Source organism: Lycium ferocissimum, chromosome 10 (genome assembly GCF_029784015.1).
Source record: "Lycium ferocissimum isolate CSIRO_LF1 chromosome 10, AGI_CSIRO_Lferr_CH_V1, whole genome shotgun sequence".
Lineage (NCBI taxonomy): Eukaryota > Viridiplantae > Streptophyta > Magnoliopsida > Solanales > Solanaceae > Lycium > Lycium ferocissimum.
Window position 1 is genome coordinate 19,083,345 of NC_081351.1, and position 27,662 is coordinate 19,111,006.

At 30.6% G+C, this 27,662-nt stretch overlaps 2 protein-coding genes, 1 non-coding gene and 1 pseudogene across 3 annotated transcripts; 3 read left to right on the forward strand and 1 right to left on the reverse strand.

Moving 5' to 3' along the window:
- Nucleotides 1-5,701: 5,701 nt before the first annotated feature.
- On the forward strand, nucleotides 5,702-8,098 carry LOC132035158 (probable leucine-rich repeat receptor-like protein kinase At1g35710). Its single transcript, XM_059425450.1, has 2 exons — nucleotides 5,702-5,825; nucleotides 6,765-8,098. Exon 2 carries the CDS (start codon nucleotides 6,771-6,773, stop codon nucleotides 7,821-7,823), a length of 1,053 nt encoding a protein of 350 aa, XP_059281433.1. The 5' UTR covers nucleotides 5,702-5,825; nucleotides 6,765-6,770; the 3' UTR covers nucleotides 7,824-8,098.
- Nucleotides 8,099-14,129: 6,031 nt separating this feature from the next.
- Nucleotides 14,130-15,389, forward strand: LOC132032697 (probable leucine-rich repeat receptor-like protein kinase At1g35710; annotated as a pseudogene).
- A 5,189-nt stretch (nucleotides 15,390-20,578) lies between these two features.
- On the forward strand, nucleotides 20,579-22,094 carry LOC132032696 (probable leucine-rich repeat receptor-like protein kinase At1g35710). The gene has a single exon (XM_059422371.1). The coding sequence runs from the start codon at nucleotides 20,580-20,582 to the stop codon at nucleotides 21,630-21,632; it is 1,053 nt and encodes a 350-aa protein (XP_059278354.1). The 5' UTR covers nucleotide 20,579; the 3' UTR covers nucleotides 21,633-22,094.
- A 292-nt stretch (nucleotides 22,095-22,386) lies between these two features.
- TRNAL-UAA (transfer RNA leucine (anticodon UAA)) lies at nucleotides 22,387-22,469 on the reverse strand. The gene has a single exon. It is a non-coding gene; the product is annotated as a tRNA-Leu (tRNA).
- Nucleotides 22,470-27,662: the final 5,193 nt, after the last annotated feature.

Here is a 27,662-nt window from a genome sequence, read left to right on the forward strand (position 1 = left end):
TTAGGTAATAATGTGTCTATTGGACACATTTTTCTTACATGACACAATGTGTGTTTTTCACCTCTTCTGAGAGTGTGAACAAAATTTATATTTTTCTGAAATTACGTTTTTGCCCATACATGTGCTCAACTCTCTTCTCTTTCAACCTATCACTTTATTTGGCTTCATTTTCTGGCCGGAAAAGGCATTTTTTTTTTTAAAATCAAATGACTCACTCTTCAACCACAAAAATAAAATCCAGCCTCTAGATTAAATAAACTCGCTAGTCAAACTCAGAGAACACTGAGCCAATAAAATAAATCCAACACCCATTTCAATTCCCAACATAAATCTTGAAACGCTCATTTTCCTAGACTCGCCATTGCAATTAGAGAAAATAATAATTCTCAAGATGAATTTTCTCAAAGGTACCCACTTAAAAGGAGGAAACTATTTAAATGGATTTCTTTCTGTTGCGGAAAATTCTGAATTTAAAAGCATAGATTTGGTGAGAAAAGCTTTGCAAGATAACTAAATTACAGATTCTTTGACTAGTAATTACTTAATGGTGGAAGAGCTTTTGTTTCTAATAAGCTCCTCACATTGCATTTTCTGGGCAGGACGACGAGTCTAGTTACAAGAACACAAGCTCAATTGCGCAATCAAATTCTAGCGTTGATTTGAAACTTAGGCTCATTGATAAGAGGAATGACATTTTTTTAGGCTCATTGATAAGAGGAATGACATTTTTATCAAGACATATTTCGTAGATTAAATATCCTGCAATATTGCCGGCTCATTCAAGATCATAATTATTCACAAAAGATTTTTGAGAAAAAGCAATAAATGATATAAAAGAGAATTTCTAAGCAACTAAGCTCATATCTTTTATTAGAAATTTTCTTGAAAAAATATTCAAGAAAAGAAATTGTATATATGAGATGACAGACTCTAGAATTTTGTACTGTTTATATAGGGGGAAGGGGAGCTGTCTTTAGATTCATTTAATTTGACTGGATTAATTTCAATGCATCAGATAAGAGTGTCATTATTATTCATAAATAAATTAATTTAAAATTAAAAAATTCTGATTAACTTATACATGTGTCATTTTTTAATTGGATACTTCACATTTAATGAATATCATTAAAGCTGAAAGTTTTTTTCTAAACTGATTGTTTTTGTAAAAAGGTGGAAACTTAATTTTTTTAATTAAAAATCTGTATTTTCTTAAAATATGAAAATTTGAACCTTCTGAAAAAAATGTAGAAAATCCCTTTTTTAGAAAATAAATCTTGAAAACTGATTTTTCTTATTAAAAAATCTGGAAAACTGATTTTTTTAAAGTAAAATGTGGAATTCTAATTATTTTTTCTATATATGAAAAAAAAATCTAGTTTTCCAGGCTTGATTTAAGGGGGTATTGATGTCTTATCCCACATTCTTTCAAATATAACTATAACTCAAATTTTATTTTTAATAACATTGATATAATTTTGCACTAATCATGTGCTACTTGATCGACATACACGTACAACGCACATACCGAAAAATTAGTTGTAAATATATTGCTCACGTAGTTTCTTGTGTCTATTTGACACATTTTTGTTACATGACACAATGTACTGTTTATATTTTTATGAAATTACCTTGTTTCCCATACATGTACTCAACTCTCCTCTCTCTCCACCCGTCACTCTATTTGGCTTAATTTTCTGGCTGAAAAAGTCATTTGATTACAAATGACCCAATCTTCAACCACAAAAATAAAATCCATCCTTTAGATTAAATAAACTCGCTAGTCAAACTCTGAGAATATTAAGCCAAGAAAATAAATCCACCACTCATTTCATTTTCCAGCATAAATTTCGAAACACTCATTTTCACGAACTTGCCATTGCAGTTAGACAAAAATAATAATAATCTCAAAATGGGTTTTCTCGAAGGTACCAACTCAAAAGGAGAAAACTATTTAAATGGATTTCTTTCTATTGCCGGAAATTCTGAATTTAAAAGCATAGATTTGGTGAGAAAAGCTTTTCCCAATAACTAAATTAGAGATTCTTTGACTAGGAATTATTTAATTCTGGATGAGCTTTTGTTTCTGATAAGCTCTTCACATTGCATTTTCTGGGAAGGACGACGAGTCTGTTTACATGAACACAAGTTCAATTGTGAAATCTAATTCTAGCGTTGATTTGAAACTTAGGCTCATTGATAAGAAGAATGACATTTTTATCAAGATTTATATTGCAGATCAAATATCCTGCAATATTGCCAGCTCATTCAATATCATAGTTATTCAGAGTCTTCTACATTGGTTGGTCAACCAAAGTAGTTGTTTGGATTTGATTTGATTGAGATTTGAAAAAATAAATAGTTTTTGATGTTCAGCTAAAAATCGGTATTTCAATTGTGTTTTGACATGAAATTAAAATTGAATTTGAGTGAAGGAATATTATTAAAAAGTTATAGTTTATTCTTTCATATATAGTAACTATTACTCAATTTTTATTTTTTTTAATAATATTGATATCATTTTGCACTAATCATGTGCTACTCGATCGACACACACGTCTTTACGCACGTGCCGAAAAACCAGTTGAAAATATATTGCTCACGTCGTTTCTTGTGTTTATGAAGAAATATGATTAGTGAGCATTCATGTAATCAATTTCAATTAGCTGAATACACAGACAACCCAACTTTTCCAAAAAATAAATTTAGACATCTTAACTAAAGGTGTGACATATTGAACACCTAATATATGTAATAATGTGTCTATTGGACACATTTTTCTTACATGAAACAATGTGTGTTTTCACCTCTTTTGAGTAGCGTGAATTTTTTTTATATTTTTCTGAAATTACCTTTTTGCACATACATGTACTCAACTCTCCTCTCTCTCCACCTGTCACTCTATTTGGCTTCATTTTTGCCGGAAAAGCCATTTTTTTAATCGAATGACCCACTCTTCAACCAGAAAAATAAAATCCAGCCTCTAGATTGAATACACTCGCTAGTCAAACTCAGAGAATATTGAGCCAATAATAAATATCGAAACACTCATTTTCCTGGACTCGCCAATTAGAGAATATAATAATTCTCAAGATGAATTTTCTCGAAGTTACCCACTCAAAAGAAGGAAACTATTTAAATGGATTTCTTTTTATTGCCGAAAATTCTGAATTTTAAAAGCATAGATTTGGTGAGAAAAGCTTTGCTTATAACTAAATTAGAGATTCTTTGACTAGTAATTATTTAATGGTGGAAGAGCTTTATTTCTAATAAGCTCCTCACATTGCATTTTCTGGGCAGGACGGCGAGTCTAGTTCCAAGGACACAAGCTCAACTATGAAATCAAATTCTAGGGTTGATTTGAAACTTAGGCCCATTGATAAGAGGAATGACATTTTTATCAAGACTTATTTCGTAGATAAAATATCCTGCAATATTGCCGTCTCATTTAAGATCATAATTTTTTTAGAGTCTTCTACATAGGTTGGTCAACCAAAGTAGTTATTTGGACATGATTTGATTGAGATTTGAAAAAATAAATCGTTCTTGATGTTCAAATAAAAAACGGTATTTCAATTTTGTTTTGACATGAAAATAGAATTAAAGTTTTGTGACTGAAAATTACTAAAAATTTATATTTTATTCTTTCATGTCTATTACTCACACTTTTATTTCAATAATGTTATTGGATATCATTTTGCACTAATCATGTGCTACTCTATCGACATATACGTGCAGCGCACGTGTCGAGAAACTACTTAAAAAGATATTGCTCACTTCGTTTCATGTGTTTATGAAGAAATATGATTAGTAAGGATTCTCATGTAATCAATTTCAATTTGGTTGGGGTTGAGGCATAATTATGTGTCTTATTTTCCTTTTTAAGTTGTTGGAAAAGAATTTCATGTTTGATATTTAGTAAAATTTTCATTATAATATCGTTTCATTTTATATACTTACCTTATAAATGACATGGTCAAGATTAGGAGATACGGGACGCAATTTGATTATATTATTAAAATCTCTTATTTGAGACCATAATTTTCAGAGTCTTCTACATTGGTCGGTCAAACAAAGTAGTTGTTTGGACATGATTTGATTGAGATTTAAAAAATATATCATTCTTGATGTTGAGCTAAAAAAGGTATTTGGAATGTGTTTTGATATGAAAATAGTTTTGTGAGTGAAAATTACTTGAAATTTATAATTTATTCTCTTAGGTTCAACTATTATTTTAATAATACTGATATCATTTTGCACTCATCATGTGCTACTCGATCGACATACACGTGCCGAGAAGCTAGTTGATAATATATTGCTCACGTTGTTCCTCGCTTCCTTGTGTTAATGAAGAAATATGATTAGTGAGGATTCGTGTAATCAATTTCAATTTGTGTAACAAAACTACTATGGTACACATCAAAAGACGTAACACAAAATATAGATGTAAACTTCTTTTTAAGTCATATTCGGCCACCTCTGTTCTCATTTGTCTTCCATCAACTCTTTTCACCATCTTTGCAGTCCAAATATCATTTGCAGTCATCATTTTGTCTTCAATCACTAACCTCAAAGTCATATTTCCCACCCTTTTGATAATGGCAGAGAAAAAACTCCATCTAGAATTCCAGTTAAAAGGTCGAGTAGTTTAAGAAATAGAGCTTCCCGAGACCTCAGCTGAGTTTTGTGTGAACAATACTTACTGTTAGCGCTTATTTATTTTATAACGATTTAACAACTATCTTTGTAATTCCAGAATGTTTCAGTTTACGCTCCTATGTATTATCTAGATATAAGCTTGAGTCAAGATCCGAGATTGTTATTTATTTAGCGAGTCTTCAATATGTATAAAACTTTACATTTGCCAATTATTTGAATTGGAATTGTGTCATAAAGATGAAAATTTACAGTTTGCATGAGAAGATTTCTTTCTGTTACATTATGATGGTTAATAATATGTAAGCTTACAAAAAGATACTCAAAAAGTTTCATGTACATCGTATTGAACCAAGTCACTTGTTTTTATCTTTCTAAGCATATATACATCTCTTAATTAAACCAATAATTTAGTAGGTTTGCATTTTTTAGTGAGTTCTAACTTCAAAGTATACTTCATTTTAAATCTAGTAAAGTAACATTATGTTTTGGTTCAAGGTTTCATTCCCTTTTTTCTTTGTGGGGATTACTAGTATTAAATTAGTTCACCAATTTTTTTAATTCCTCTATTAATGATAAAAGTGCATGAGATGAATTTTAACCGAGAAACATAATTCAGTTAGGGTTCTTATAACCAACCCGAACTTATTTAGGAATTAACTAGGTGTTTTTATTGGTTTTGTATATAAATGAGTATTCCACTGTTTATTTTTTGAGCTTGAGCCATCTTAGCAATCCTAGATTGTTATCCGCTCACCAAGTTTTCATTACATATAGAACTTCACATTTTGCCAATTAGAACTGCAGTTGTGTCATAAAGATGAAACCTTACATCTCTTAAACCAAAGATTTATTCATGATAATCATATAGAGCCTAAAATTACCGTATAAGTAATTTAATTAGGACAAAAAAAAATGAGGTTGTTATACATGGACGGCTATTAAAGATTCAACAAAAATATCTCCCTATTTTAAATGTGGACGATTCATTATCTTAACTTCCTCAACTATTTTTGCACAACCTCAAATTTGCAACAATATGTTAGGCTTTAAATATCGAATGTTAACATTATGTTTATAAACACAAATAGGTATTACCTAAAACTCTTTACACAAACTGTATGTTTCAATCTTAATAGGTATTACCTAAAAATCTTTAACACCGGATATTGGTAAGTTCTCTAATTTCCTCAATCTATTTATTGTTCCTTTATTCATGAATATATGTAGGATATTTCTTCAAACTATTTACTCTTCTTTCATGAATTCCTGCTTTTACAAAAAGATTGACCAAGTTCGAAGTAGGGGATGGTTCTTTAAAAATTGACAGAATTGAACCTTATCAAATCAATTTTTAGATTATTTTTTTCCCAATAAAATCATAGGTTTCAATATAAAGCTAGAATCATACTGAATAATTAGGATGAATTTGAATTTTTATCATACTCGTTGTTTGCATCAAACTAGTAAATACATGACATGTGTCTTTTATGTGCATATTTATCTCTTAAGTGCAAGTAATATCAATTAATCATCCTTCCGCTACACATTATATATGTCTTGACAAATATAGTATTAAAATAGTCTTAATTAAGAGCACTTATTTAAACAACAACAATTAATTCATATCGCACTTAATTATGTGTAATTAATGTAATTTGATGGTATAAATAATGGATGCGAACATAAACTTTTTTTCCTCAATGCCTAATTGTAGCGCGACTGTATGTCCTCTCTGTGTTAAAACGTGTTTTTGTGAGGTCTAAAATCATATTTCCCTATACATGTATTTGACCAATATTAATTAGCTATTTTCTTTCTTTTCAAGTAAATCACATAGTCTACTATTTTCTCCCCAGCATGTTATGAATTTATTATGAAATAAACAACTGAAGGATACCGCCTACATTATACCGCCTTAGGGTGTGATTCAACTGCTTCACTGAAAAATATAAAGTTAAAATTATTTTTTATACATTTATAGTAGATATTAAGTTTTCTTAACTTTTTTCTGTGTTTCATTCTTTATAATTTGAATTCCCCACCGAAAATCCATGCTCGCCACTTTTCGGACCTTGCGTAATCATCTTTCTCCTCTTCTTTTTATGCAGACCAAAATGGCATCCCATCACTTTATCTATTTTCTAGTAATGGTCTCTCTAATGGTCACCAATACTAGTGCACATAAGGCATGTCATCCTGATGATCTCAAGGGTCTCATTGACTTCAAATCTTGCATACACACTGATACTTCTGGCAGACTAAGCAAATGGAAAGGCCAAGATTGTTGCAATTGGCCAGGCATTTCTTGCAACTCTAAAACTAACAGAGTTGTAGAAATCAATCTCCCTGGTTACTATCTTGATGGTGATGATGAATCTCCAAGATCCGTGTCAAGCACCATGAGTGGCACAATTTCTGCTTCAATTTCACTTCTCACTTCACTTGAAGTCCTTGATCTCAACAAACTAGTTGGATTAACAGGACAAATTCCTCACTCCATTGGGGCTCTCAAGAATCTCAAACAACTTACTTTAGAGACCAATCAAATTTCTGGTGCAATACCAGAGTCATTATGCACAAACTTGACATCTTTGACAATTTTGAGACTTGAAAATAACCACTTGACAGGGGGAATACCAGAAAGTATAGGGAATTTGCAAGCACTGCAGAAGCTTTCTTTGTCAAACAATTCATTAACTGGCAAAATCCCATTTTCTATTACCAAACTAAAGTCCATTATCAGCATTTTACTAGACCAAAATCAGCTTGTGGGAGAAATACAATTGCCTTTGGTTCCTGGCCAATGGCCTTCAATTCAACATTTGAGTCTTGCAAATAATAGACTCACTGGGGTTATACCTAATTCAATTGGCTACTTGACAACACTTACAACATTCTCAGTATCAAATAATCAACTCACAGGGTCAATTCCGTCGAGTTTGGGAAATCTAAAAGAATTGCAAATATTGAAGGTCAATAACAACAGTTTATCTGTTGAGTTATCAAGCTGCATCTGTGGACTTACTGAGCTTAGTGTCCTGCATATTTCTCACAACAAGATCCAAGGACCATTGCCTGGTTGCGTTTCTTCATTTAAGTACCTTCTAGAAAAGGAAGTTGATGTATCATTCAAACGTACAGCCGTTCTTCCCACAGGATGGCACTAACTCTTAAGTACAGTGATGGAGCCAGAAATCCTGACAAGGGGATTCAAGAAAATCCAAGAATGGTGTCATACTTGGGATTTGAACTTGTATTTCTCTTATGTTAAGGGGATTCAAAATTTTATACATGCCTAAAAAAATTTATATCTCTTTCTTTTATGATACTCTAGCTTGCCAGAATCACTGGCCAGTATGAGAAAATCTAATAATATTAGCTTCGACAAACCTGTATTTTTGTTGAACAACATAATATAAATTAAAGAGTTGTCACTCTAATTGCTTCTTTTATTTTTCTTACTTATTTTCCAATCATTCAGAATGTGATTTGGAAATCCTTCTGCATGAAAGATAGATTGCTAGAGGCCCCACACACTCATAACTCCTTTGTAAGAAACTGTTATAACCTAAACATGGATACATAAATACTTCCTTTGTTTTATCTTGCGTGACACTATTTTATAGATGGAAACCTCTTTAAACTTTGAACTTTTATGTATACCAAATGAGTATTTGTTTGCATACTTTGATAAGGAGTGCCAAAAGGAAGTCACAGGAAACTCAATTGTTCAAAATGCCCTATACCTAGTTAATTCACAGTGTATGGATGGAAAGAAATCTGAGAACGTTTGAAAAAAGAAGTAGGGTAGAGCAGCTGATTGCCAAAGAGATTGCCTATGTTTGTTGTGTTCGAGCACCTCCAAGAATTAGGAATTTTGTCAATAGCCTTATGTTTTAATTGTAGCTCTTGTATAGGCTCTCTCTTTTTTCATTTTTTTTTTTTTTTTTTTAACTTCGTTTAGCAATTTGTGTTATGGCTTGGCTAAGGTTTTGTAAAGCTACATTTGGTGATTAATACAGAAAGTTATTAATTATCAAAAAAAAAAAAAAAAAAAAAAAAAAAGATCGAAATTGGTAGCTTAAAACCTGAAGTTGCTGCATATTTCTTGTTGAAATTCCCTGGATGTTGTTATTGGGAGCTGGAATCGTGTTGGGAACACTATTTAAACGGAGAAATCAAATCACCATATGAAGATCAGTACCATTATTACAAACTGAAAGAAGTGGGACTTTTGGTCGCGAATATGCAAAGTAAGTTTAAATCAAGTGAATGTTGCTGGAAAAGCATGAAAACATTAGGAGGAATGGATGTTCGCTATATAAAATACTCTTGAGTTTCAGACATTGATAATATGTCAAAGGCATTATTATATATGTCTTTGATATATATATACTAGACGGTCTAGAATTGCAAATCCACCAACATTTAGATTATATTGTTGTGTATGTAGTTGTGTTTGACACACTTTGTTTTATATATATATATATATATACATATATATATTCAAAATACGATTAATATAACGTTGTAGTTTGTCTTCCGTATCTAAAACTTTATTATATTGCAAAATACGAATACAAAATCGGCAAATTTATTAATATTTTTTAAAAGAAAGACTTGTTTAAATAAACTATTTCCTCTATTTTGAGATAAAATAATAGCAATATTTAAGCATGGTTGATACTTTCAATTTTAATTCGATTAATTTAAAGGTGTAAAATACTTATTATTTTTTATCAAATTTTGATTTGGATAATTCTAATTCAAATTATTAAATTAATTTTACATGTTTAAAACGAAACAAAATAGAAATTGATTTTCTATTTAAATGAAGAAATACTATTTTTTAATTTTTTGGTAAATATTCTCCGTTTAGCTCATTTTACTTGTCATGTTGTCTTTTGCATGGTTTTTTAAGTAAATGTCGATTAGAATTAGAATTTGACTAATTTACCTTATTCATTATTTGATCTCCATTTGGTATATTTTTTTACGACATTAATCTCTTTTCACATTTATTAGAGTAAGCATAAAAATAAAAAAGTAATTAAATTCTATCTTATTTTAAAATATAAATATTTTAAGTATATTTATTTTAGTAAACATAACAAATAAATGACACAAGAAATAAGCAAAACTTCTTTTTAATAGCTAGACTAGATCTCAAGCTAATATAAAAAAATAAAAAAAATTGTATGGTTTGACTACATAACCTTTTGAAGAAAAGCAATTTCATTTGCTCCTACTAATGGATTGATACGCATGTGGCAATGAATCTATCATTATTGACTTAATGAGATACTTTGAAAATTACATGAATATTGTTTGATTTTTTAATTTGGGATGCACTTTTTTTTTTTTGGGACATTATTAGTTTGCACACACACACATATATATATATATATATATATATATATATATATATATATATATATATATATGTTCAAAACACGATTAATATAACGTTATAGTTTGTCTCCGTATCTAAAACTTTATTATATTATACGATTACAAATCTGACTTTTTTTTTTTTGACATTATTTATTTTTTTAATATGGGGTTCACTTTTTTTTTTTTTTATATTCTTGATTTTGTTAATAATTACCTTTTTTTTAGTGAGTTTAGAGATGGTAGGTTCCACTTTTTTTTCTTCTTTTTATTTTTTTATTTTTTATATTGCTTGATATTGTTTAGTATGAGCCCACCCTTTATAGGGTGCCCTTTTTTTTTTTTTTTTGGGACATTATTAGTTTATATATATTTTATATATATATATATATATATATATATATATATATATATATATACACACACACTATGCTCAATACACGATTAATATACATTATAGTTTGTGACGTTCGTATCTAAAACTTTATTATATTAGTGTTGCTTACGAATACAAATCTACACTTTTTTCTTTTTTGACATTATTTGTTTTTTTAATATGGATTCACTTTTTTTTTATATTGCTTGGTGGTGTTTAGTATGGGGCCCACCCCTTTTTTTTAAGGGGGCTACGGACGACGAATGGGGTCCAATTTTTTTTTTTCGTGTGTTTAGAGACACTTTTTTTTTTTTTTTTTTTATATTGCTTGGTGTTGTTTAGTATATATATTTTTTTTTTTTTCGACATTATATTTTTATACATATAATATATATATATACTATCCTCAAAACACGATTAATATAATATTGTAGTTTGCGCTTCGTATCTAATTTTTTTTATTATATTAGTATTTACGAATACAAAGTCTCACTTTTCTTTTTTGACATTATTTGTTTTTTTAATATAGGGTTAATTTTTATTTTTTTTTTTTATTTGCTTGATTTTGTTAATATGGGGTTTTTTTTTTTTTTTATTTCTTGGTGGTGTTTAGTATGGGGCCCACCTTTTTTTTTTATATTGTTTATTTTGTTAATATGAGTCCCACTTTTTATGGGCCCAACCTTTTTTTTTATTCTTTGATTTTGTTAATATGGTCTAACTTTTTTTTCTTTTTATTGCTTGGTGGTGTTTAGTATGGGGCCCACCCTTTTTTTTTTTTTTTTTTTTTATATTCTTGATTTTGTTAATATGAGGTTATAACTTTTTTTTTTTTTTAATATTGCTTGATTTTGTTAATATGAGGTCCACTTTTTTTTTCCCGTGAGTTTGGAGGTGGTGGGTTCCACTTTTTTTTTAATTTATGTATACTATCCTCAAAACACGATTAATATAATATTGTAGTTTGCGCTTCGTATCTAAAACTTTATTATATTAAAAAATACAAAGTCTGCACTTTTTCTTTTTTGACATTATTTGTTTTTTTAATATAGGGTTAAATTTTTTTTTTTTTATATTGCTTGATTTTGTTAATATAGGGTTCACTTTTTTTTTTTTTTTTATTGCTTGGTGGTGTTTAGTATGGGGCCCACCCCTTTTTTTTATATTGCTTGATTTTGTTAATATGAGGTCCAAATTTTTTCTTTTTATTGCTTGGTGGTGTTTAGTATGGGGCCCACCCTCTTTTTTTTTTTTTTATATTGCTTGATTTTGTTAATATGAGGTTCACTTTTTTTTTTTTTAATGTTGCTTGATTTTGTTAATATGGGGTCCACTTTTTTTTTCCCCGTGAGTTTGGAGGTGGTGGGTTTTTTTAATATATATATCTTTTATCCTCAAAACACGATTAATATAATATTGTAGTTTGCGCTTCGTATTTAAAACTTTATTATATTAGTGTTTCTTTACGAATACAAAGTGCACTTTTTTTTTTGACATTATTTATTTTTTTTTTAATATAGGGTTAAATTTTATTTTATTTTATATTGCTTGATTTTGTTAATATAGGGTTCCTTTTTTTTTTTTAATTTTTTTTTATTGCTTGGTGGTGTTTAGTATGGGGCCCAGATTTTTTTTTTTTTCTTTCGATTTTTGTTAATATGAGGTCCTTTTTTGGGGCCCACCCCCCCTTTTTTTTTTATATTCTTGGGATTTTGTTAAAGATGAAAATTTTTTTTTTTAATAGATTTTGTTAATATGATTTCTTTTTTTTCCCCGTGAGTTTGGAGGTGGTGGGTTTCACTTTTTTTTTCTTCTCTCTTTTTTTTTTTAATACTGGTTGGTGTTTAATATGGGGTCCATATTTTTTTTAATATTAGTTGTTGTTTAATATATATGGAGCCCACAATTTTTTTTTAAATATAGTTGTTGTTTTGTATATGGGGCCCACAATTTTATTTTATTTTTAATTGGAACGGACGACGGTAAAGATACCCATTTTAAATCTTCTATAGAGTACAAATATATCACACCAGAGGAAGAATGATATTGAGATACAAAATTATTTTAAGTTCGAGCATATAAATATCCGAAGTTCGACATAAACATCTCAAATTTGAACTTATGTCAACTTCAAACTCATGAATCTAAAAATTTTAAAGTAGCTAAATTTACAAAAGTAAAAAATATAATTCATTATGTCTTTAGTGGGTCCTAAAATCTACTATTTATACACTTGCCCTCCAAAATGTTTTGACCGCCTTTCTCTTGTTTGCCTCTGACTCCTACCTCCTTTATTGTTTCATTAGGGGCTTGAGTGGTGATGCGGGTTGTCTTCCTCTCACGATGAAGCTTATCATCCATCTTCTCACTTTCGACCTTGACCCCTATTATTTTGATTTGTATCTAGTAATCAAAGTTATGCTCATAATGTAAATTTCGCAATGTTTGAGTTTTACAAAACCATGTATCTAAAAATGTTAATTTCCTCTAAACAAAAAGCTTCACATTAACTTCATAAATAATTCATACAGAGCCTAAAATTGTATATAGAAGGTAATTTAGGAAACCAACCCCCCCCCCCACCCCGAAAAAAAAAATCTAGGTTGTTGTACATGAACGGATATCAAAGATTCAACAAAACTACTTACCTATTTTAATGTACGTTCGTATCTTAACTTCTCAACTATTTTCCACCATCTCAAATTTGCAACAATATGTTAGTCTTTAAATATCGAAGGTTAACTTTATGTTTGTAAACCCAAATAGGTATTACCTAAAACTTTTAACATAAATTGTTAAATGCTTCAATCTAAGTAGGTATTACCGAAAAAATCTTTAACAGTTGCTGGACTTTAGGATTGCTTCCCATTTAACATATTGGTAATTTCTGTAGTTTCTTCAAGCTATTTATTTTTCCTTTATTTATTCATGCATTCATATAGTATGATATTTGTTCAAAGTTCAAACTATTTATTCTTCGATTCATGAAGTCATATAATATTCGACCACGAATGGAAGTCCTCGTCTGGATGATAGGAATTTTGAACCTTTATCGAGTTTTGCACCAATAAAACTAATGAATACATGATATGTGTCTTTTATGTGCACTTTTATGACTTATTTGTTAAGTATTGTATTAATGAAACCTTCACTAGCTCCATATTATATGAGACTTCTAAAGTTCTTACACGCTTTTTAAGAAATACATTTAATAGTTTTAATCATAAGAGTATTTGTTTAAAGTATAATAATTAATATTTGGGACCGGAGATAGGAATATGTGTATTCATGTCTCACTTAACTATGATTAATTATGTAATTTGGTATAAATAATGGTATTGAATAACTCTTTTCCCAAACGCCTAATTGTAGCAAAAAGTGTATTATGTTGTGTGTTAGATATGTGTTTTGTTGGTTCTAGGAATGGAAAAAAAGCATATTAGGGAGCGCTTTCTCTTGGTAAATGGTTAGTACGGACCTTAAAGCCAATACCGGACATCTGGTAGAAACCAAAAAAGAACATGTTGCTTTGTGAAATAACATATTGTATATACTAACATCATTTCTATATAGAAATTTGACCAACCATTAATTAATAAGTAGCTCTTTTCTTTCTTTTCAAGTAAATGACAAAATCTCTAAAGTTTCCAGCATGTTATGAATCCATTCTTGACATAATAATCATCCTTTTCTTTTTCAGACCAAAATGGCATCCCATCACTTTATCTATTTTCTAGTAATGGTCTCTCTAATGGTCATACTAGTGCACATAGGCATGTCATCCTGATGATCTCAAGGGTCTCATTGACTTCAAATCTTGCATACACACTGATACTTCTGGCAGACTAAGCAAATGGAAAGGCCAAGATTGTTGCAATTGGCCAGGCATTTCTTGCAACTCTAAAACTAACAGAGTTGTAGAAATCAATCTCTGGTTACTATCTTGATGGTGATGATGAATCTCCGAGATCCGTGTCAAGCACAATGAGTGGCACAATTTCTGCTTCAATTTCACTTCTGACTTCACTTGAAGTCCTTGATCTCAACAAACTAGTTGGATTAACAGGACAAATTCCTCACTCCATTGGGGCTCTCAAGAATCTCAAACAACTTACTTTAGAGACCAATCAAATTTCTGGTGCAATACCAGAGTCATTATGCACAAACTTGACATCTTTGACAATTTTGAGACTTGAAAATAACCACTTGACAGGGGGAATACCAGAAAGTATAGGGAATTTGCAAGCACTGCAGAAGCTTTCTTTGTCAAACAATTCATTAACTGGCAAAATCCCATTTTCTATTACCAAACTAAAGTCCATTATCAGCATTTTACTAGACCAAAATCAGCTTGTGGGAGAAATACAATTGCCTTTGGTTCCTGGCCAATGGCCTTCAATTCAACATTTGAGTCTTGCAAATAATAGACTCACTGGGGTTATACCTAATTCAATTGGCTACTTGACAACACTTACAACATTCTCAGTATCAAATAATCAACTCACAGGGTCAATTCCTTCGAGTTTGGGAAATCTAAAAGAATTGCAAATATTGAAGGTCAATAACAACAGTTTATCTGTTGAGTTATCAAGCTGCATCTGTGGACTTACTGAGCTTAGTGTCCTGCATATTTCTCACAACAAGATCCAAGGACCATTGCCTGGTTGTGTTTCTTCATTTAAGTACCTTCTAGAAAAGGAAGTCGATGTATCATTCAAACGTACAGCCGTTCTTCCCACAGGATGGCACTAACTCTAAGTACAGTGATGGAGCCAGAAATCCTGACAAGGGAATTCAAGAAAATCCAAGAATGGTGTCATACTTGGGATTTGAGCTTGTATTTCTCTTATGTTAAGGGGATTCAAAATTTTATACATGCCTAAAAAAACTTATATCTCTTTCTTTTATGATACTCTAGCTTGCCAGAATCACTGGCTAGTATGAGAAAATCTAATAATATTAGCTTCGACAAACCTGTACTTTTTGTTGAACAACATAATATAAATCAAAGAGTTGTCACTCTAATTGCTTCTTTTATTTTTCTTACTTATTTTCCAATCATTCAGAATGTGATTTAGAAATCCTTCTGCATGAAAGATAGATTGCTAGAGGCCCCACACATTCATAACTCCTTTGTAGCAAACTGTTATAACTTAAACATGGATACATAAATACTTCCTTTGTTTTATCTTACGTGACACTATTATATAGATGGAAACCTCTTTAAACTTTGAACTTTTATGTATACCAAATGAGTATTTGTTTGCATACTTTGATAAGGAGTGCCAAAGGAAGTCACAGGAAACTCAATTGTTCAAAATGCCCTATACCTAGTTAATTCACAGTGTATGGATGGAAAGAAATCTGAGAACGTTTGAAAAAGAAGTAGGGTAGAGCAGCTGATTGCCGAAGAGATTGCCTATGTTTGTTGTGTTCGAGCACCTCCAAGAATTAGGAATTTTGTCAATAGCCTTATGTTTTATTTGTAGCTCTTGTATAGGCTCTTTTTTTTTTTTTTTTTTTTTTTTTAACTTCGTTTAGCAATTTGTGTTATGGCTTGGCTAAGGTTTTGTAAAGCTACATTTGGTGATTAATACAGAAAGTTATTAATTATCAAAAAAAAAAAAAAAAAAAAAAAAAGATCGAAATTGGTAGCTTAAAACCTGAAGTTGCTGCATATTTCTTGTTGAAATTCCCTGGATGTTGTTATTGGGAGCTGGAATCATGTTGGGAACACTATTTAAACGGAGAAATCAAATCACCATATGAAGATCAGTACCATTATTACAAACTGAAAGAAGTGGGACTTTTGGTCGTGAATATGCAAAGTAAGTTTAAATCAAGTGAATGTTGCTGGAAAAGCATGAAAACATTAGGAGGAATGGATGTTCGCTATATAAAATACTTTGAGTTTCAGACATTGATAATATGTCAAAGGCATTATTATATATGTCTTTGATATATATATATACTAGACGGTCTATGCCTGTCTTTGCGCACGGGCCCAACACTTTAGATTATAGTGCATCTATGTGTATGTAGTTGTGTTTGGATACTGTTTTACACACACACATATATATATATATATATATATATATTCAAAACACTATTAATATAACATTGTAGTTTGTCTCCGTATCTAAAACTTTATTATATTAGTGTTTGCTACGAATACAAAATCGGCAAATTTATTAATATTTTTTAAAAAGAGAAGACTTGTTTAAAAGGAAACTATTTTCCTCTCTTTGAGATAAAATAATAGCAATATTTAAGCATCAGTTGATACTTTCAATTTTAATTCGATTAATTTAAAGGTGTAAAATACTTATTATTTTTTATCAAATTTTGATTTGGATAATTCTAATTCAAATTATTAAATTAATTTTACATGTTTAAAACGAAACGAAACAAAATAGAAATTGATTTTCTATTTAAATGAAGAAATACTATTTTTTAATTTTTGGTAAATATTCTCCGTTTAGCTCATTTTACTTGTCATGTTGTCTTTTGCATGGTTTTTTAAGTAAATGTCGATTAGAATTAGAATTTGACTAATTTACCTTATTCATTATTTGATCTCCATTTGGTATATTTTTTTACGACATTAATCTCTTTTCACATTTATTAGAGTAAGCATAAAAATAAAAAAAGTAATTAAATTCTATCTTATTTTAAAATATAAATATTTTAAGTATATTTATTTTAGTAAACATAACAAATAAATGACATGGCGAAATAGCAAATACAACAGTTTAATAGCTAGATTAGATCTCAAGCTAATATAAAAAAATAAAAAAAATTGTATGGTTTGACTACATAACCTTTTGAAGAAAAGCAATTTCATTTGCTCCTCTTAATGGATTGATACGCATGTGCAATGAATCTATCATTATTGACTTAATGAGATACTTTGAAAATTACATGAATATTGTTTGATTTTTTAATTTGGGATGCACTTTTTTTTTTGGGACATTATTAGTTTGCACTATTTTTATGCACATATATATATATATACACTATGTTCAAAACACGATTAATATAACGTTATAGTTTGTGCTCCGTATCTAAAACTTTATTATATTAGTGTTTCTAAAACTTTATTATATTAGTGTTTGCTACGAATACAAAGTCTGCACTTTTTTTTTTTTGACATTATTTATTTTTTTAATATGGGGTTCACTTTTTTTTTTTTTATATTGCTTGATTTTGTTAATATGGGGTCCACTTTTTTTCCGTGAGTTTAGAGATGGTGGGTTCCACTTTTTTTTCTTCTTTTTATTTTTTTATTTTTTATATTGCTTGGTGTTGTTTAGTATGGGGCCCACCCTTTATAGGGTGCACTTTTTTTTTTTTTTGGGACATTATTAGTTTGCACTATTTTTATGCATATAATATATATATATATATACACATATATATATATATATATATATATATATATATATATATATATATACACACACACTATCTAAAACTTTATTATATTTATAGTTTCTTCTATCGATTTTATTATATTAGTGTTTGTTACGCACTTTTTCTTTTTTGACATTATTTGTTTTTTTAATATGGATTCACTTTTTTTATATTGCTTGGTGGTGTTTAGTATGGGGCCCACCCCTTTTTTTTAAGGGGCTACGGACGACGAATGGGGTCTACTTTTTTTTTCCGTGAGTTTAGAGATGGTGGGTTCCACTTTTTTTTCTTTTTTCTTTTTTTATATTGCTTGGTTTATAGGGTGCACTTTTTTTTTTTTGGACATTATTAGTTTGCACTATTTTTATACATATAATATATATGTATACTATCCTCAAAACACGATTAATATAATATTGTAGTTTGCGCTTCATATCTAAAATTTTTATTATATTAGTATTTGCTACGAATACAAAGTCTGCACTTTTTCTTTTTTGACATTATTTGTTTTTTTAATATAGGGTTAATTTTTTTTTTTTTATATTGCTTGATTTTGTTAATATGGGGTTCACTTTTTTTTTTTATTGCTTGGTGGTGTTTAGTATGGGGCCCACCCTTTTTTTTTTATATTGCTTGATTTTATTAATATGAGATCCACTTTTTATGGGGTCCACCCCCTTTTTTTTTTTTTTTTTATATTGCTTGATTTTGTTAATATGAGGTTCACTTTTTTTTTATTTTTAATATTGCTTGATTTTGTTAATATGGGGTCCACTTTTTTTTCCCCGTGAGTTTGGAGGTGGTGGGTTCCACTTTTTTTTTTCTTCTTTTTTTTTTTTTTTTAATACTGGTTGGTGTTTAATATGGGGTCCATATTTTTTTTAATATTAGTTGTTGTTTAATATATATGGGGCCCACAATTTTTTTTTTTAAATATTAGTTGTTGTTTTGTATATGGGGCCCACAATTTTATTTTATTTTTAATTGGAACGGACGACGGTAAAGGAGCCCAACCGGCTCTTCTATAGAGTACAAATATATCACACTAGAGGAAGAATGATATTGAGATACAAAATTATTTTAAGTTCGAGCATATAAATATCCGAAGTTCAGACATAAACATCTCAAATTTGAACTTATGTCAACTTCAAACTCATGAATCTAAAATTGATTTTAAAGTAGCTAAATTTACAAAAGTAAAAAATATAAACTTCGACTATGTCTTTAGTAGGGGTCCTAAAATCTACTATTTATACACTTGCCCCTCCAAAATGTTTTGACCGCCTTTCTCTTGCTTGCCTCTGCACTCCTACCTCCTTTATTGTTGGCAGTCATTAGGGGCTTAGCTGGTGATGCGGGTTGTCTTCCTCTCACGATGAAGCTTATCATCCATCTTCTCACTTGTCGACCTTGACCCCTATTATTTTGAGGCTGTATCTAGTAATCAAAGTTATCCTCATAATGTAAATTTCGCAATGTTTGAGTTTTACAAAACCATGTATCTAAAAATGTTAATTTTCTCTAAACAAAAAGCTTCACATTAACTTCATAAATAATTCATACAGAGCCTAAAATTGTATATAGAAGGTAATTTAGGAAACCACCCCCCACCCCGAAAAAAAAATCTAGGTTGTTGTACATGAACGGATATCAAAGATTCAACAAAACTACTTACCTATTTTAATGTACGGTTCGTATCTTAACTTCTCAACTATTTTCCACCACCTCAAATTTGCAACAATATGTTAGTCTTTAAATATCGAAGGTTAACTTTATGTTTGTAAACCCAAATAGGTATTACCTAAAACTTTTAACATAAATTGTTAAATGCTTCAATCTAAGTAGGTATTACCGAAAAATCTTTAACAGTTGCTGGACTTTAGGATTGCTTCCCATTTAACATATTGGTAATTTCTGTAGTTTCTTCAAGCTATTTATTTTTCCTTTATTTATTCATGCATTCATATAGTATGATATTTGTTCAAAGTTCAAACTATTTATTCTTCGATTCATGAAGTCATATAATATTCGACCACGAATGGAAGTCCTCGTCTGGATGATAGGAATTTTGAACCTTTATCGAGTTTGCACCAAACTAATGAATACATGATATGTGTCTTTTATGTGCACTTTTATGACTTATTTGTTAAGTATTGTATTAATCAAACCTTCACTAGCTCCATATTATATGAGACTTCTAAAGTTCTTACACGCTTTTTAAGAAATACATTTAATAGTTTTAATCATAAGAGTATTCGTTTAAAGTATAATAATTAATATTTGGGACCGGAGATAGGAATATGCGTATTCATGTCTCACTTAACTATGATTAATTATGTAATTTGGTATAAATAACTGGTATTGAATAACTCTTTTCCCAAACGCCTAACTGTAGCAAAAAGTGTATTATGTTGTGTGTTAGATATGTGTTTTTGTTCAGGTTCTAGGAATGGAAAAAAAGCATGTTAGGGAGCGCTTTCCTCTTTAACAGGCTTACGTGATTAGTCTGGACCTTAAAGCCAATACCAGACATCTGGTAGAAACCAAAAAAGAACATGTTGCTTTGTGAAATAACATATTGTATATACTAACATCATTTCTATATAGAAATTTGACCAACCATTAATTAATAAGTAGCTCTTTTCTTTCTTTTCAAGTAAATGACAAAATCTCTAAAGTTTCCAGCATGTTATGAATCCATCCTTGACATAATAATCATCCTTTTCTTTTTATGCAGACCAAAATGGCATCCCATCACTTTATCTATTTTCTAGTAATGGTCTCTCTAATGGTCACCAATACTAGTGCACATAAGGCATGTCATCCTGATGATCTCAAGGGTCTCATTGACTTCAAATCTTGCATACACACTGATACTTCTGGCAGACTAAGCAAATGGAAAGGCCAAGATTGTTGCAATTGGCCAGGCATTTCTTGCAACTCTAAAACTAACAGAGTTGTAGAAATCAATCTCCCTGGTTACTATCTTGATGGTGATGATGAATCTCCGAGATCCGTGTCAAGCACAATGAGTGGCACAATTTCTGCTTCAATTTCACTTCTCACTTCACTTGAAGTCCTTGATCTCAACAAACTAGTTGGATTAACAGGACAAATTCCTCACTCCATTGGGGCTCTCAAGAATCTCAAACAACTTACTTTAGAGACCAATCAAATTTCTGGTGCAATACCAGAGTCATTATGCACAAACTTGACATCTTTGACAATTTTGAGACTTGAAAATAACCACTTGACAGGGGGAATACCAGAAAGTATAGGGAATTTGCAAGCACTGCAGAAGCTTTCTTTGTCAAACAATTCCTTAACTGGCAAAATCCCATTTTCTATTACCAAACTAAAGTCCATTATCAGCATTTTACTAGACCAAAATCAGCTTGTGGGAGAAATACAATTGCCTTTGGTTCCTGGCCAATGGCCTTCAATTCAACATTTGAGTCTTGCAAATAATAGACTCACTGGGGTTATACCTAATTCAATTGGCTACTTGACAACACTTACAACATTCTCAGTATCAAATAATCAACTCACAGGGTCAATTCCGTCGAGTTTGGGAAATCTAAAAGAATTGCAAATATTGAAGGTCAATAACAATAGTTTATCTGTTGAGTTATCAAGCTGCATCTGTGGACTTACTGAGCTTAGTGTCCTGCATATTTCTCACAACAAGATCCAAGGACCATTGCCTGGTTGTGTTTCTTCATTTAAGTACCTTCTAGAAAAGGAAGTCGATGTATCATTCAAACGTACAGCCGTTCTTCCCACAGGATGGCACTAACTCTAAGTACAGTGATGGAGCCAGAAATCCTGACAAGGGGATTCAAGAAAATCCAAGAATGGTGTCATACTTGGGATTTGAACTTGTATTTCTCTTATGTTAAGGGGATTCAAAATTTTATACATACCTAAAAATACATGTTTTCACTTATATCTTTCTTGTATTGACTCTAACTTGCCAGAATCACTGGCCAGTATGAGAAAATCTAGTAATATTAGCTTTGACAACATGTACTTTTCTTGAACAACATAATTTAAATTAAAGAGTTGTCCCTCTAATTGCTTCTTTTATTTTTCTTACTTATTTTCCAATCTCTTTGCATTAAGACTGTAATTTGGAAATCTTACTGCATGGGAGATATTGCTAGAGGCACCACTGCGTTCATGACTCCTTTGTAGCAAACTGTTAGGAGTATAACTTAAAGATAGATATCTAATGTACTTTCTTTGTTTTATCTTACGTGACACTTTTATATATGGAAAACTCTTTAACTTTAAACTTCTCACATATTTGTTAATATGTTTTTTGTAGAAATGTCATAACGTGTTCCAGACTACAAGTTGACAATAATATGCCTCTCATCTTAAATTTCGTCTCAATCAACTACAGCCATATATAAAATGAGATGAAACGAGATTTTTTTATTTTATTTTCATGTTTATATTTTTTTCCTATACTAGTGACTACGATCATGCACATAACAAGAATGGTCAATGGCGGGCAAAATAAAAATAAAAAAATGTTCCATCAAAACTGCTGGCTGTGGGGTTCGAACCCACGCGCACTTCTGTGCAGAAGATCTTAAGTCTTCCCCCTTAACCACTCGGGCAAACCAGCTTCGGTGTTGACCTGGGTCTTTCCTTTTATACAAATCGGATTGTGGATAGTCTCTTTTGGACAAATTTAAAGTGTTTCTTCAGAAAAAAAAATCAATTTAAGAAAATGCTGCTTATTTGACTAGATGTTTACAAAGAAACCATTTCTTGAAATATAATAGAGGTTTTTTTGACAAAGTTTTGGAGAAGCTTGCGAGCACCTTATAAACTATGAGTATTGTCACACCCCCTTTTTGCGCCCCGAAGGACACCCGGTATTATTTATTAAAGGGTTTTTTCAATTAAAGTGACGTTTTGAGAAGGGATTATTTATTTATTCAGAGTCGCCACTTGAAATTGAGTTTTGGTGTTCCAAGTCACCTTATGAATCCTAATCAAAAGGAAATGGCTCTATTTATTATTGGTCAGTGAAAACAAAAGACCGGGTAAGGAATTCTATTGACCGGGGAGAAGGTATTAGGCATTTCCTGAGTCTCGTGGTTCTATTATGGTCGGCTTTATCGACTTATACTTGGCTAAAATTAAATCTTGGATGAAATATGTTTATTTTAATCGCTTAATTACCTAAAATTAGTTTTTAAAAAATGAGACTTACTATATTTTTGGCTTAGGAGCGTAACCACCCACAAAGCCTATTATTTACAAGAATCGACCAAGGAGTGTATCCAAACACATGGTCAAACTCGAATTATTTATAAAGTCAAGGAGCGTAACCACCTACGTGACTCTTTTGAGTTATTAATTAATGCTTAACCAAGGTCCGCAACCGAACATATGGTCAACATTTAAACACACCTAAGAAAATCTATCGTTAAAATGATTATTTGTTTGTTAAATCTGAGACGCTTTGTTTTGGTTAATTTTCACTCTTTTGATAACGGGTTTTGAATAAATTTGCAATCCCTCTCGCTCCCTTACAATTAGTTTTACCACTCTTTTCTTTTATACTTGACAACGAGATTTGAAATAATTCGCATCTCATCTCACCCTAGTAATTAATTAACCGAGCCTTAAAAGTAATTTAAGCCCAAAAAATACTCAGCCCAATTATTCTAAAGCGGACCAATGAAACGATTGGAAAATATATTCAAACATTCTAATTCAAAACAACTACAAAGAATTAAAGTATGGAATGAACCGAATAAATATAAATATCCCCTATTTTCAGAAAGTATCAACACTTGAATGAATTGAACAAGATGTAATGTTAAAACTTCAACTGCTACTACATGTTATAAGCTGAAAATTCACAAACATTTTCATGGAAACAAATCAAATGCATGGCCAAACATTCACGAACCCATTATTTACGGTGAACGAAACATTTGTCTCTAAACCCAAATATATTACGTCAAATCTAAAGCACCCCACGACCCAAAAATCTAATTTAACTCAAAACAAAATATTTTTCATGCTTTGAGAATCAGAACTCATCACCCAAAACGAACCTTTGTATTTTAAACATTAACTCTAGTCATGCAAAGAATTTAATTAATTAACGAGAAACAATATTAAGCACAATGAAAATCCAAGGCATAAGATAGTAAACAAAAGGGCAACATATACAGCAACATTTAAACAGTAACTAAAAGAAAGAATTGACCTTCATTTGTACAACAAAAATAAAGTCTTTATTATCTTGACTGAACCTTCCGCTAAACAAATAGTTACATCAACTCCGACTATCGGAACTGCGACGTAAAATGGAACCGTAGCGGAAACCTCGGACCATAGACCACAACCTCAAACGACCTCTCACGCTTCGAGCTTGACCTCTAATAGACTCTGGCTATGGGTGTTTGAATGTGTTGGTTTTAATGGTGAAAGGGGTGGTTCCGAGCTTCGATTTTCATGGCTGTTTCGTTGAGGTTGGTGGCTGGTTTTTGTGGTTGTCCACAGTAATTTTCATGGCTAAAATGGCTGAATGAATCATGAATGTCAAGGGGTACAAAAATGGTGAAAAAAGAAAAAGGAAAGCCTGACGTGTGTATCTTCGAGGCTATCTTTTTTTTTTTTCCCCTTTAATTCATTCAGAGATATATGGCGGCTGATTCTTGAATATCAGCTCTAGATGCTCGTTTTGTTTGGTGGGTTACGGCTGAATTGTGTGTGTGATGGATAATATGTGTAGTCTATATATATGTGTGTGTGTGGCGTGGTGTAGGATTTTGGGAAAAAGAATTCTACGTAAAAATGTTATCATGTGTGCTAGTGTAGGCTACGAAGGAAAAGGTATCCTATGTAGAAATGTTATCATGTGTGCTAGTGTAGGGTACGAAGGAAAAAGGTATCCTCTGTGGAAATGTTATCATGTATGCTAGTGTAGGGTATGAAGGAAAAAGGTATCTTGTGTGGAAATGTTATCATGTGTGCTAGTGTAGGGTATGAAGGAAAAAAGTGTCCTATGTGGAAATGTGATCATGTGTGCTAGTGTAGGATACGAAGGAAAAATGTATCCTATGTGAAAATGTTATCACGTGTGCATGTGTACAAAAGTGGATTCTGAGAAGAAAATTTAAGGGAAAAAATGTGCACTAGTGCGTACAAGGGAAAAAAAATGAGGAGCAATTTTTATCTTTTCTTTCGATTGAATAAAAATACCACGATGAATATATCAATCAACTACTTCTAAATCAAAAATAAGGGAAGTTAAATAACTAGACTAAGAAATAATTCAAAAGTAATTAATTAAAGAAAAAATAGACCTTTTTTTTAAATATAATTTTCCTTCCTTTAAAACACAAAACTTGCAGTCTAAAATAGTAAATATTTTTTGACTCCTTTTCCTTGATTTTCGTTTCCGTAAATAAATCTACTAAATAAAATAGAATAATTGACACATCAAAATTATAAAAAAAATTAAAAAATTGGAAGCTAGAAGGTGAAACACCCTGGGGAGGGTCAAAAATCCCGTGTCTACGGGTATTATTTCATGATCATGATTTATTTTACTCTCGACTTAATTTTTTGAACAATACTATAATTTATCAAATTATTAATGTTGGTTAACTAGTAAAAAGAATTGTAAATATTTATAAGTCAAGGGATCATATGGTTAGCAAACAAGTAATTATATCGAAACCATGATATGAGTATTAAATAATAGCGAGATTAGTTAGCAGATCGTTTAGGCAGATGTTTGGTTCATTTGATTAAAAGTGGCATATACGACAAGATAAAATTTGTATTTGGCTAAATAAGAGATAAACTTTTATTTTCCATTTTGACCTTGACCTTCTTAGATGACTTTTGAAGAAGAATTATATAGAAATTAATACATTATGGTTATTCACTTATTTGGTTGTTTTATCACGGGGTTAGCTATATCAAGAATCCCACATTAGATGAGGTATAAAAATAATATCAAATTTGTGATATAACTAATTTCGGAATTACTTATATCGATATAGTTTATCTTGAATGTTGATAGCATTTGATTCACGCGGCTCTGAATGTGAATGGTTAATCCGTCTGATAGAAATACGTACTAACGCCTGATAACGTCCAAATTCACTTCTCAATGAGAAAGTGTATATAGTAGTCGCAATATAATTTACCTAACTATGAGTCGGGGTCAAATTCACAGGGAACAATATAAAGGCGATTTAAACAAGTAAGGAATTATCACCAACTAAGCTAAGTCAAACACTTTTTCAATACTTGATTGGTTTAACAACTAACAAAGATAAAACTAACTAGAAAGGGGGTAAAATGATCAATGGCCACAAGTATGGATACAAAGGAAGTTACGCTCAAGTAACGATCCATGTATTTCACGATTTTACAACTAAGAGTGAGTTTATGCTAATTAGATAATGATCTCTAAAATCTCATCAAAAGTCTCTTGACCAAATCAATGAATTTCACTCTAAGTTTTCTCAAGCCTTAGAGTGTGATATTAAGCACAATCAATATAATCTCAAGTAACTTTCTTATTTCTCGTTAATTAATCTTTTCCAACCTCAATCTCCTCTCTCGAGCTCAAATCGAAGTAAATAGGCGGGCCTTAGGGTTAGCTAATCCCTTAAGAAACATTAAAGAACAAGATTAATTAAAACAACAAAGACCCACTTCAATAGAAATAAAAATCATTCAATACATAAGCATAACAAGAGATTTCATCCAACTTTGCAAATGAATATTTTCATAAACAATATTAAAGTGATGGAATAAAATTCTACACACTTAGATATACAATATAAAGCAAGAAATTGAAAAAAGAGTTAAGAAATTTATCATTAAAGTGCTTCAATCTTCTCCTCCAATGATGTGGTTGATGAACCCTAGCTTCCAACTCTTGTAAAAATGGCCAAAGATGAAAAATAATGCCTTCAAGTCTTGCTTTTGTAGTCCCAAAATTTTCCCACTCAAAATTAGACCAAAACAACCCCTGATTTTCGTTTTTTGCAAATCTGACCCGTTTTGCAAAACTGTCCAGTTTTTGTCATTTCTTCAATTTGGCCTCTTTTTGACTTTATTTTTTCACTTGGTTTCTTCCAAAGCTCTTCTCAATCATATGAACCTATAAAAATCTAACCTATAAAATGGAAGTAAACGACATTAAATGCACTATTTTCTCAATCAAAATATAGCAACAATCTAAGATTAAAGAAGAAATAAGTTGGTAAAATATCAACTTATCAACGCCTCTATTTATTTGACATGTCACTATTGCTTTTAATAAGAACTTTGATTCTATATGAACTAATGTAATACAAACTTATAAACTCAACAATTTTGTAAATTATTTTAAAAAACAAGAAAGAAATTAACTGTTAATACCAAACCTGTATTAATTAATGCATGCATATCAAGCCATAAAAAATGACTCACACTAACATTAGTCCAGCATAGCAAAACAACACATGTTCTGGGGATTCTGTTTTGGTCACAAACACAACATTGTATTATCAGGAAAACAAAAATCTTGGCTAACTACTTTTAACAGGCTGAGAAGTAACAATTCATTTCCTAAAAAAACATTTAGTATATTGTTTTATTGATCACAAAAAGATGACCATAAGAATTAGAAAAAAGGGACTACTAGCAGGACATATATTTTCTACCGATCAACAAGATATTGATAAACTTCTTTTCACTTCAAAGATCAGTGTTACGTCTGTTTCATAATTTGAAAATTTAGTTTAAATTTTTGAAAAAAAAATATTTATTTGAGCTATTCTTTTTACAAAAA

Bases quoted from the DNA above. Each gene is read 5' to 3' on its own strand.
- LOC132032696 (XM_059422371.1), top strand. From the start codon at position 20,580: ATGGCATCCCATCACTTTATCTATTTTCTAGTAATGGTCTCTCTAATG.
- LOC132035158 (XM_059425450.1), top strand. From the start codon at position 6,771: ATGGCATCCCATCACTTTATCTATTTTCTAGTAATGGTCTCTCTAATG.